The sequence below is a fragment of the Raphanus sativus genome, chromosome 3 (genome assembly GCF_000801105.2).
Source record: "Raphanus sativus cultivar WK10039 chromosome 3, ASM80110v3, whole genome shotgun sequence".
Classification (NCBI taxonomy): Eukaryota; Viridiplantae; Streptophyta; class Magnoliopsida; order Brassicales; family Brassicaceae; genus Raphanus; species Raphanus sativus.
In genome coordinates this window covers 21,162,447-21,175,087 of record NC_079513.1, presented here as the reverse complement: position 1 = coordinate 21,175,087, position 12,641 = coordinate 21,162,447, and the positions used below count along the sequence as shown (strand labels likewise).

General features: G+C 31.7%; 2 protein-coding genes across 2 annotated transcripts; one reads left to right on the top strand and one right to left on the bottom strand.

Annotated features, from left to right (window-relative positions):
• Positions 1-7,486: 7,486 nt before the first annotated feature.
• LOC108844105 (probable NADH dehydrogenase [ubiquinone] 1 alpha subcomplex subunit 5, mitochondrial) lies at positions 7,487-8,862 on the bottom strand. The gene is made up of 2 exons (XM_018617315.2): positions 8,471-8,862; positions 7,487-7,886 (listed from the first exon to the last, which is right to left on the bottom strand). The coding sequence occupies exons 1-2, from the start codon at positions 8,781-8,783 to the stop codon at positions 7,681-7,683; spliced, it is 519 nt and encodes a 172-aa protein (XP_018472817.2). The 5' UTR covers positions 8,784-8,862; the 3' UTR covers positions 7,487-7,680.
• A 530-nt stretch (positions 8,863-9,392) lies between these two features.
• On the top strand, positions 9,393-10,945 carry LOC108846424 (B3 domain-containing protein REM20-like). Its single transcript, XM_018619653.2, has 4 exons — positions 9,393-9,644; positions 9,856-10,249; positions 10,321-10,400; positions 10,506-10,945. The coding sequence occupies exons 1-4, from the start codon at positions 9,567-9,569 to the stop codon at positions 10,746-10,748; spliced, it is 795 nt and encodes a 264-aa protein (XP_018475155.2). The 5' UTR covers positions 9,393-9,566; the 3' UTR covers positions 10,749-10,945.
• The last annotated feature ends 1,696 nt before the right edge of the window (positions 10,946-12,641 follow it).

Genomic DNA, 12,641 nt, shown 5'->3' with positions numbered 1-12,641 from the left:
ATTTTAATTTTAGGAACATAGCTTTAAATTATTTTCTTAAAACACAACTGATAAATTAAAATGGCTACAAAAATCTGTAAAAAGCATTAACAACACTTACCAATCACCTCCTAAATTTGGAATAAAGCACCAGTTTGATACATTTATATTTTTGCTCCATTTAAAAGCTTCAGATTTTGAGGGGGAATTGGTTAATGGGCAAGCACAATGAATGTTTTCATATGTTCATCATTTTATTACGTTTGCCTATGTGAACTACATTTCAACTATTGATACAGAGACTTTGAGTACAGACTACAGGTTCTCCAAGAAAAAAAAGAGTGCACAGGGTAGACTTGTTTGTTAAATTAAGATAGGGGTGAGTGCAAACCGAAGCCGAGTACTTTTTTTTTACGTATATTTAATACTTGGCTTGTCTTTCATGAATGATGAATTTTTAGACATGTAATTGACCTATCGAAAACGGATTCTTATTATTTCTAATACTTGTCCAAATATATGTTACTTGCAAGTTACTTGGCTTGGCTTGCTCGATTACTTACACTATTTACTATTTTCTCCGTTCTTTTATATAAGTCGTTTTAAAGGAAATTTTTTGTTCCAAATTATATGACGTTTTCGGTTTTCTATGTAAAATTTATTAAGAGTTAATATTGTTTGACCAATGATAAATATCATTTATTTTTACATTGATTGATTTGTGATTAGTTAAATAATTAATGATATTTTATCTAGAAAATATAAGAAATTAATGATATTCTTAATTTATGTGCATAGTTATAAAACGACTTATATTAAAAACCGGAGGGAGTAGTATTTATGAATTATTTGGTTATATTTTCAAAATTTTAATAATTACTTCTAGATAATATTATACTAGAGAAAATTATGATACAAAAATATGGTTTACTTCTTAAAACAAAAAAATATCTTTTAAGGTTTTCATTTTTATGGTTTAATTATCATTTCTTTTCAGTCGCAAAATAAGTAGCGAGTAATATCAAGCCAATTCGCTAACTTTTTATGATACTTGTCTTATATTTGCTTTGCAAATAGCAAAATTCAACGACTTAATACTTGATTTAACAACGATGAATACTTAAAAATTGAGGCGAGTAAATGTTAAGTAACAGATATAAAGAAACTAATGAATATTTGTCCATCCTAACTGTGGAGATTCTTTTCTTTACTAGAACAATGTATTTTAGATATTATACGTAGGATAGACAGAAATTAAATATCTGAGTTTTTAGAGATATTTGTGATTTATCTATTTCGTCTAAATAATTAATTATTCTTTTTAAAATATGTAGTTATTCGGATATTCGATGGCCAGATATCCAAAAAATATACTTTAACTAGATATCAAATTCTATCCGTACAAAGAGATTTTTTTAAAATAATATAAATTAATAATATTTTATTTTAAAAAGTTTATTTACTTATTAAAACTAATAGCTAAAATAACCAATTTAATTAATATAAATATTGTAAGACTTACATAAAATATAATAATTATATAAGTTATATATAATTCTTTATATATACATGTATATAACATATCAGATTAGATGGACATCCATTTTTCAAAAATATTAATATTTACGATTTGATTGGTTTCTTATAAATATTGAATATTATTATCTGATTTATTTTGTAGAATTACAGATATCCAGATATTTCTGTCTAAACGTTAACGAATTGAGTAAACAATAAAGATATTTTTTCATGTTTTTACATGAATTTTTACAAACGACCTAAACGAGGAAAAAAAAACTTAAAATCCGCACGGATGTGCGGGTCAGTCTCTAGTATGTTTTAAAGTTACTGTTTATGGATATTAGAAAAATCATGCAAGTTAGAGTTTCGGATCCCACCACAACAACCGACAAGAATTACCTAACAAAGTTCGAACACAAACTTTAAAAAGTCCAAAAAAATAATAATTTTCTTTCTTTAAACGTAAACAAGGGAGTAAAAAATAGTAATCCAATTAATGGATGTAAAACTAGAAAACATTAGACGACAAGAATTGACTAGGTTTGACTATGTGTCTATTTAAAACATGTTATAAACCCAATTCTTTTTGTCAATAAACATTTTATTAACAATAATACATCAAACGAAGCCATTTGCAACAGAATTTAGTGGGATTTAGGTTGCTGTTAGGGTTTTACTTTTCTTGAATATTGGCATACAAATTACAAATATCCTTTTCCACTAAAATAGTAAATATGTCCATTTCTATAAATAGTATTTTCTATTAAATACTAAAACCCCCAACTAAATTTATTTATTGATAGTAAAAAAATTTACCAGAGATTTAACACACAAATTTCCTATTTAACTCTAATTATGGATTAGATCTTCTTTTACAATATTGTTAAAAGATCTGTAGTCGTTAAATTTTTATTTTATGAATTTCTACCCGAATAAAATTTTGTTAAAGTTTTATTATTAATAATCCATAAAATCCGACCAAACCCAAGTAGTTCATTTGTTTTGAGTTTTCGGTTTTTTGGAACCTAATTTTAAGTTTTTGTTTTCGGAGCATAAATACACTACAAAAAAAAGACAGTTTAACATCATTTATTTTTAATATTTGCATTATTTATAAATGATGTAAAAGAATTTTACATCACTTAAAAAAGTGACTCTGAAAGTGGTGATGCAAATAATTTACATCAATTCACTGAATAATTGATGTAAAAATATAAATTATTTGCATCAATTATAGAAATGATATTAATATGTGTCATTTATAATAAATGATGTTAGTTTTTACATCACTAATGTTAAATGATGTAAGTATTTCTATCAATTAGAATATTAGATTTTAATAATTACGTCCACAAAATAAAAATATTTGATTAATAAAAAAAATATTTTGTTAAATAATTACGGAATTATTATTTTATTAATTAATTATATTTTACATAACAAAAATATATTTTCCAATATCAATTAATATTACAATAGAAAAACTAAAATTAAAATCTTTCATTATACCTTTTCTGTTACACATTACGATAAAAAAATGATTTACAAAAAAAAAGAGAGGAAACAACATATCAAACAAACACAATCAATATAAATTTCAGCCATCATTCTTGCTTTTGTTTCAAATTTCTTCATTCCATCTTACAAACTCTGGTATTCTTTGTATACTCTTTGTCTTCTCCTTGTAGAATAAGAACTGCAAATTGTCCAATGATGGAGATGGATCTTGATACTTGAACATATTTTTAATTATCCTACAAAATGTAAAAAATATTAGAATATTTAATTTAGTGAAGACTCTGGATAATCCCCTCTAGAGTAAAGGTAATGTTATAAGTATCAATAGCATAACAATTTAAAGCATCTTTATTTTCTGTTTCTGAAAACTATCCGAGAAACACACATTTATAATGATTAAATGCATACCTCCATTGATCTTGACGTTCACCATATCTTCATGTTTTTTATAGCTATCAATAACTATTATAAATAAAAAATCATGTCAAGAACAAAGAAAAATAAATATTAGAGAAAATCAAAAACTTAACATGCAGAAGATTAAAGAAAAATATGATAAAAGATAATCAAGCGTCAGATTTGAGAACTTTTTTAAAACTGTGTTGAAAGAGTTTAACAGATATTGTAGAAGAAGAAGAAGACTTTGGCGTTTTAAACTATGCGGGGTTTATGGGTGAGATAAAATAGGAGACAAATCAGGAGATATCACCCACTATAATTCTTATAACAAATATTGTAGTTAATGAATTTACAAAAAAAAATATTGTATTTAATAGCATAAAATATTTTTACAAAACAAAATTAAAGCAATAAATTTGAAATTAACAGAAGCATTTATTTACGGTGAAAATTTGGCATATTCATTGTAAATTTTGGTTTTCTTTTAATTAGCTTATCTATTTTAATTAATTAGATATGTACAGATATTTTAAAAGTGAGCTTTTTAGTTTCGTTATTAAATAATTACTTACTGTCAGTTGTAATTTTAGTGATGAAATTGGGATTTATCAAAATATATATTAGATATATTAAATATGTTCAAAACTCATATGAATCAATTATAAAGTAATACAGTTTTAAAGATAATAAATAAATACACTGATTTTCTTTATATAATTTAAATTGAATAATTTTAAATTTAAAGAATATAAAAATTAGCGTCATCAAAATTTTGAACCAAAACAAATGAACTACATATATTGATAATTAACTAAAATTATTATAGTATCATTTTATTACTGATTCAAAAAATTACATCATTTATTGAAATGATACTACTTCTGCATCGTTTTATAAGTAATGTTAGTACAGATTAATAAGTGTGTCAATTATTTAATTGATGTAAACTTGTATTTTGTATCATTTATTTTGAAATGATGTTAATTAATATAGTTTTGTGTCAATTTCATTGAAATGATGCTAGATAAGTTAATAACAACATCATTTGACATAACTGATTCTGAAATATATCATTTATCAATAAATGATGTAAATTAACATCGCTTATTTTTCTGATACTAATTAAGTGATGTAATACTACCATTTTTTTGTAGTGATATAAACTTAATTCGAGTATTTATACACAAGAGATCTTGTTCTATTCATATTTTTATAGGCTCAATTGGGTTCATGTACATGCTTATCATGTAATGGATTTTAGTTATAAAACTTTCTAATTAAGTTTCGTCTGAATAAAAAATCTATAAATTTAAAATTTAACGGTAATGGCGTTTTATTTCAATGGTACTGTAAACGAATGGTCTACATAATATCACGTGGTCTTCGAAGCACATGCTAAAAAAAGTGGGTAGCTAGAGCCACGAGAGGCGCCATTAAACAATGGAACCGGTCAAATCTAAATGACTGAGATAGGTGTTGGTGAAAATTACATCTTCATAGCTTTTGGTGATAGTAGAAATATAATGTTTGAACTCATTGAGTAACAGTTAGGTGGATAATAAATGTGGATTAAACTCTCGACAAGAGTGATGACATTCATGTATTTGGGGCTATGTGAGAGAGATACATGCTTGTGTTGAAAGTGAAACACATCATTATACAAACATCTTTACGCGTTTCATAAATTTCTGCAACTTCTCCACTTCAGTTTGGCGTTCGTTTCAAGCTCTGGCCATCGTGTCCTCCTCCATTTCCACTCATGCTTATACTATATTTTATTTTCCGCCTCGTTACTCTTTCATTTTTTTCGGGATTTTATATTTTAGTTTACCAATCCTTCAAGTTACAAGGAAACTGCATCGTGTATGAACCATATTAACTTGAGAAACATGCCAATAATTCTTACGTTAATGCTAATACATTTCAAAAGTGATCTGTTTTGACATTAAAAAGTATATGGTTATCTTTTTTCTTTAACGAATGTTAAATATGGTAGGTATTATATTTTTCGGGATAAAAGAGGAGATAGTGAGAGATGGTGTGAAATTGTTGTAGTTAGAGAGACTCAAAAATGTGTTGGGCCTAAAAGTCTAGGCAGAGATGATAACTACTCGAATGAATATTTGACCTACTTCTCTCTTTGTAACTTTTTCAATTTCTCTAAATTCATCCTCAATCTTTTTTTTTGTGAACTCATCCTCAATCATCATATTGAAAAAGGTACCAAGAAAGAACATAGTGGAGGACTGGCCATAAATATCAATTGATTTAGTTACTATAAATATTACAAGCAACCGAGTTTGTCATTCGCTTATTAAAGTTCCTTTTTCATTTTTTCTCTTTCAAAATGACATAGCAGATATAGTTTTTTTTTTCTTTTCGAAAGTCCAGTGCAATTTTGTTTAGAATGTGTAACTTGAGGTGCGTATATTTGGAGGAATCAGATATTTGCATGATCCGTAATATTATTTTCTTGAATATCCATCATTAAAAAGAAACTGTAACCAAACCTTGCATAGTTCATTTGATTTAGGTCACGAGAATATGTGGCACAAAACAGAGAACTGAAACAAAGAGAATGAATGATATATTTGAATATTGGTCAGGAAGTGGAATAATTAGTTTGAATAGTGTCATGATGAAGTAAAATATATTAACAAATAACAACTACAAATTTTCAGAATCACACAATAATATTATGAAACCTAGCTTCGATGATACATTTAATAATTAAGGCGGTCATAGTAACCACGCAAAGAACAACAAAGGTTGATGTAATTAGGTTGCAAAGATGCATAAACACTAGATATGTATACTAAGATTCGGAGAAACAATGGATTAGCTTCATAACACTATGTACAAGAATCATAATACAAGATTCGCTCTAAACTGAAAAAAAATACTATTTATTAACACTTCCGATCTCCTCTGTTTTGTTTTTTCTTCGCCTAAATAATATAAATCGTCACTATCATGTCAATTAATACACAAATAAATAATGAACCCTGTCAATATCATGTCGAGAACTTTCCACCTCACAAGGAAGCAAGGAGCAATCGAAGCCGGAGAACCATACACGTGCAATGTTAAAGCTCCCCAGAAGAGGAAGAATACGTTGCACCAAGAAGCGACACTAACCGTTATATACTACACAGAACAAAACGAACTTCTTTTAATCTCTTTTAGTTTAATTGACTAGACTAAACACAAAAAGAAGAAGAAGATTTGATTGTCCCCTTCGTAGACTCTCATTAGATGCTAATGTAGAGCATATGTCTCCGACCAACTTAGCTTAATGTCGTTCTTAAGTCTGTTTGTCCCGTGAAAATTTCAAACTGTCTGTTTATGTATACGCACAATGAGCTGATCATCACATACTGAAATACAAATGATCTGTATTTAGACATATATATGATCGATAATTATAATTTACTATTAACGAAGATGGCAATTTGATCTGAGGTTCTTTTACATTACTCGAGGTCTCTAATTTCTATGCTTATCATCAGACTTTGAATGCATTGCATGTGACTGTTTGTGATAAAATATCTTATTATTTATCATCACAAGCTAAACATGTTTAACAAAATAACGGAAAACTTAAGCTAAACAATTTGATGCTGAATAAATTAATCATAAAAATACTTGTGCATTCATATAGATTTGATAAAATGATTCATTTCACGGTTTGTTCATATCAACATAATCGTTCTGTCAAGTGGAAGATTCTGTAAGGATATTGAATTCCACTGGAGAAGAGGAAGTGTTTCTTTGGATGTCTGTGGAATTAGGGTTTTGGACGAAACTTGAAAGCCAAGGAAGCAGTTGCAACAATTCTTGAGATGCTAGGTTCAGTTTTGCAACTATATAACTTTACATAATACTCTGTAATCTTGATCTTGTGTTCTTCTGTCCAGTCAGTGGATTAGGTCGAAAAAATACTAAGCAAGAGTACCATAGAGGTTCAAGGAAAAGTTTATTGCCATGATTTCGTGACACAGTTTGGTATACAACTGCAAGAGATGGTAAATGCTAGAAGAAGAAAGGTAAAATGCTATTGCAAAGGGGATGATGAAACATCATTTGTATTATCATAGGTGGTCTTTGAGAAGAAAGATAAAAAAAACATTTATGAAACGAGTGACATTGTTCTAGTTTTCAAAAGATTATTAAAAGCAGTTTATTCAGAGGCTCGCTGTCTCTGAACAGTAGTAGCCAAACAAAGCAACAAGTACACAAACAAACAATGTGAAAAACTGGAAGTTACTCCTTCAACTGCGGTTCAGTGGAGGAGGTAGCAGCAGCAGCTGGGATTTTTGTTTTGGACTCTGAAATCAGACCTTCAAGAGTTCTGTAGAAATCCTCAGGAAGTGGACCAGGTCGGTGCTGAGGAACGTGCTTTGGAATCGGTGCATCGTTCTCGATGACTTCACACTCGTAGTCATCTGGAACACCCCAAGGGTCCCATTCTGCAATTGCAAAATCAAAACGAATTAAGCCTCCAAAGTGAACAGTGTTTGTAAAAATGAGCAAACTCAGGGTTCCAAGATTCGATGAAACATTGAAAGTCTGCTCGGTAGGCATAAAAACAGCACAAGAATGTGATAAGAGCTCAGACAAATAGATACTGCTACAAAAGACGGATACACTTGATAATAAAGAAGCCTGAAACAGAACTACTTAAAGGATGATCAAACAACTCATGTGTTTTGAAAAAAGGGCATGGCGCACTAAGACAGCTCGCCTTATGGATCAAACATCATCAGCACGACGATCATAATTCGACACCACTCCATCGTTACACATCACAGAGATAACTAAACATGCCATCCAAGCCAAGAAAGTCAAACAAAAATCACAGAGATCGTTAAACCTTCAACAGATTCTCAAGAAATAGCCAAAGGTAGTTAGTTACGCATCAAAACAAGATTAAGACAGCAGTAATCTCAAATCTCATTCTACATCAGTAAAAATGTTAAAATCAGATACCATAGCAAACGAATCGCAATCACAATGTTAAGAGAAAGGGAAGAAAGAGCGTTTACGCACGCACCGATCATCTTCCCGATGAGCGTGAGCTCGTCCTGCGCCTCTTCGATGAGCTCCTCGACTTGACCGCAGCCGAGGCGCTTCTCGATCGCCTCCCAGTCTTCCTCTTCCTTGCAGACGTTGAGACGGTGGCGCGTGAACGATTCCACCGCTTTGCGGTATCCTTCGTCCTCCGGCACGGCTTGGATCTCCTTTAGGGTTTTGCTGTACAGATCGATCAGCACCGCCCTCGCGTTCGGCACGACGTCGAGGCCGACGATCCCCGTCGTCTGCTTCACTTTAGCCAGTAGTGGCCGTCCGATTGCGCGAAGGAACATCTCGAACCGTTGGATCTCTCTCTCTCTCTTCTCTCGCCGGCGAAATCTCAGAAGGTTTGTTTGTTGTTTTACAGTGTCAACTCTCACATTTACGAAAGTGAGATTGTTGAATTGGGTCAAGGTATGGGCCTTCATTGAATAATTTTAGTTTTTATATGGGCCTTACTTTGAAGCATTTTAGTAATTAAATGCTTAATTTCGAACAATTAATTAGTACTCCTATTGCGTTGGCTACTTTCTAGAAAAAGGTACTTTTATCTAATTTGTTTTGACCAAAAAAAAAAAAAAAAACAAATTTGTTTTCAAAATTTATATGGTAGAATTTCTGTTTCTGTTTCCCCCTGTAAATTAAGTTCAAACCTTATATTGTGTCCGTAGAATTATATTGTCTTTTTAACTTGGCTTGTTCAATTTTTCATTATTTTATATCTTTCTCTCTAAAGTTTTTTAAGTTCTCAGACATGCATTTTCTGTGTCAGTGTGACGTTTATGGATACAAAAGAGTGTGATCAAACAAAGATGTACGTACTTTGGTTTGACCATAGTCAAAATGTTTATTATATGAGTTTTACTCTGTCAGTGTACCAACATCGATTCATAACTAGCTTCTCTGCGGCTTTGACTGTAAAATTTTGTAGATGTCCAACTCTGTTTTCTTCTCAAAGCTTTTTGACTCCTTTGACTCAAACTTGGTCTATATAAGTCCCGTTGTTCTTGACTCATTTCTCTCATTGCTATCTCTCTCTCTCTCTCTCTCCAACCCATTTTAAAGAATCTTTCTCCATGTCTGGAAGTGAGGAAGATGATGTTCTTCCCCGTTTCTCCAAGGTCTTCCTCTCACAAACCGCTTCTGAATCGATGGTACATCTCTTCTTCTCTCTTTCAATTTTTCCTTCTTCCAGTGTAACAAGTAGAAAGTATTATGTTTTTTGAGAGAGTTATGGTTTAGGAGCAAAGAATCTTTAGTTACTTTGGATGAAATGTGATCAAAAGATTCTTGATTCTTCATACGTTTTAAGTCTTTTGATTTTAGTATGAGTTTTCTGATGAGTATGTTTGATAATATTATCAGGCGATTCCAGAGTCTTTCAGTGAGCATCTTGAAGACCCACTGCCACAAACAGCTAAGCTCCAAGGCACAGGGGGTGGTGTTTGGACCGTGAGCTTCAAGAAAATACGTGACCGTGCGTATTTCACTTCAGGGTGGTCCAAGTTTGCAGAGGACCATGAGCTCAAGGACGGAGAGTTCTTGACCTTTGTCTACGACGGTTCCCACACTTTTGAAGTCAGTGTCTTTGGTCTTTCCGGATGTAAAGAGATAAGAGCTGCTGTGGAGTCAGTCAACCTCTCTGATGTTGATTCTGACAAAAAAGAAGAAGAAGAAGGTGATGATGATGATCCTTCATTCGATGCTGGTGAAGATGATGAAGTCAGCCAGAGTGCTGACACTGTATCTAATGCTGAAGGTTGGATATATCATACTAGTACTTACTAACACACAAACTTGTTGCTGAAACATGTTTATTTTTTGTCACAGTTGTTGAAGGGTTTTCGAATTTGGAGGTTGAGTCTAATCCTTGCTTTACTACCACCCTCAAGAGCAGGATCTATGAGCTGGTAAGAAAAAAAAAAAACTTTAAGATCTGTTTTACTGTCTTTTTCCTTCTCTTAATATGGCTGGCTGGTATATACATGTTTTTTTGGGTTTTGTGCGTTATGCAGTTGATTCCTGCAAAGGTGGTGAAAAAACATAAGCTTAAATTTGGTGACCGCATCAAGTACATAGATGGAGAAGGGATCATGCATGGGGTTAAAGGGAAATGGACTGATGATAGGATTTTCTTCAAAGGATGGAACAAGATTTGTAGAAGGAACAGGCTTAAAGAGCATGATACTGTCCACTGTGAGATGCTTCACATCAGGAAAGAAGTTCACTCAATCAAGATCACAGTCACACGTGGTTGAATCTTTCATCATCACTAGTTCAGCACCATCACTCATCAATGAGTTCTATTTTTTGTTTGTTTTATGAGTGTTGTAGTTTCCTTGTCAGGTTTTATCGTACTAGTTACTTTCTTTATCCCCAAGAAACCTTGTGACCTTATTGATGTTTCATGTTGTATTTTCAATGCTTATCATGCAATGCATCTATACCTTTTTTATATTCAGTGTGATTTTCTTATCAACTCTGGATTAGTGGATGTCACTAAGTCTCAGGATTAACTTCATAAACTAACTGAAAAACCCAAGTTAACGTCTGGGGAAAAATAAACAGTACACACACAGCAACACAACACATAAGCTAAAGTGATATATCATATTGTCTCCATAGATTATAAGAAAGCAACACCTGCTTCTCTTTCTTACTCTGTGGCTGAGCTGATGAAGCCTGGAAAGCGGTTTGGCTAATTCACTAAAACCAGTTGGTTGTGGTTGGTAAGAAGGTACATGCCTCTCGAGTTTCATATCAAGGAGTTTCCTTTTTTCCTTGTCCAAGAGAAGCCTATGAGCATCCGCAATCATCGCAGACCGTAATCGTATGCGGGAGATGTTCTGCAGCGTCTCGTCCATCTTCTGTGCCTCTGCGAGCGGTGGGGAAGTTTGATATCCTCATTAAGTCTTCTTGCTACACCTTTGGCTCGAAGAGCTTCGTCTTTGTAGTTGCTCATACTGAAAGACAAATTTCGAGCGTCAGACAGTTAGATCAAAAGCTGGAGATAAGAGCTTTCAACAATATCTATATATGTAAGAACATATGTATATATGTAAGAACATATGTTATAAAAATATACTTCTCTAGGCAATCTAAAAATGATTTTCAGTTTCTTCACTGTTTTTTTGTCATACACCTTTGATTTTTCTGCTAACTCAAGTGTGCTTAAGCATGCTAGCTTACATTCCATTCTCTTTGCCTTTCTTCATAAGCCCCATACCAACACCTCGGTTGTCCAACCTATTCCATTTTATTATGTGTGTATACCGCTAGTTATTTGTTAGAGTGGGCATTAATTCATGCTAAAATGGTTCTTATACAAAGGTATAACCAACTCCAACTTCAATTTGGAGTTATTTGATATACACTGTCTACATTTACTATAGCCTCATACATATTAGAGATAAGTTGTTTGTAATAGTTAGTCTAGATATCAAATTATTTTATTTAGATAATTTTTTTTTTCAAGTTAGTTTTTTGATACTGATTTTCATTTTGTTCTAAAAGACTATGGAAGTTTTTATTTTTTTAAGATTCTAAAATGCTTTTTATATTTTGTTAGAGTTAACTAAAATACCAAGCTAGCTAATTTTCTGATAGTTTTAGTTTTTACATTAATTTTTGTTTTGATAAATATGATTTTTTAAATTTCTATATTTTAAAACGTTATTTATATTCAGTTAGTTTTTACGTTGGTTTTCCAAAATATTTGTCAGAGCATCAAATTAATTTTTATGGCAATATTAAGTGGTTTTTCTAGAGTTACCAATAAACAATCAAGAACTAACATGGATTTAAAGATAACAGCCAATATAATCAACTAAGAGAGAAAAGAAAATTGAAAATATAGCTTAATGATAAAATTGAGGCGAACTTTTACTAGACCGATGATAAATTGTAGCTTGGGAGGATCTTCTCGGTTCAGGTTCCATCGGTTGATTCTAAACCGGGTTCGATGTTCAAACCGATTAAAAATGTGTAAATCGGGTATCGACTCTTGAGATGTGGGCCTAGAAAATTTGTTACAGGGTCAGAAACGTCAAGAAGATCCTGAGAGGAATCCGTAGCTGCGTATTTCCTCGGTGCTCTGCTTCTACTCACCGAAGTCCCAGCTTCTCCTGGCACTTTCTTCCTCTCTAGAACGC

Bases quoted from the DNA above. Each gene is read 5' to 3' on its own strand.
- LOC108844105 (XM_018617315.2), bottom strand. From the start codon at position 8,783: ATGTTCCTTCGCGCAATCGGACGGCCACTACTGGCTAAAGTGAAGCAG. The intron at 7,887-8,470 runs GTGCGTGCGTAA...TTGCAATTGCAG, and splicing joins GCTCATCGGGAAGATGATCG to AATGGGACCCTTGGGGTGTT.
- LOC108846424 (XM_018619653.2), top strand. From the start codon at position 9,567: ATGTCTGGAAGTGAGGAAGATGATGTTCTTCCCCGTTTCTCCAAGGTC. The intron at 9,645-9,855 runs GTACATCTCTTC...TAATATTATCAG, and splicing joins AAACCGCTTCTGAATCGATG to GCGATTCCAGAGTCTTTCAG. The intron at 10,401-10,505 runs GTAAGAAAAAAA...TGCGTTATGCAG, and splicing joins AGAGCAGGATCTATGAGCTG to TTGATTCCTGCAAAGGTGGT.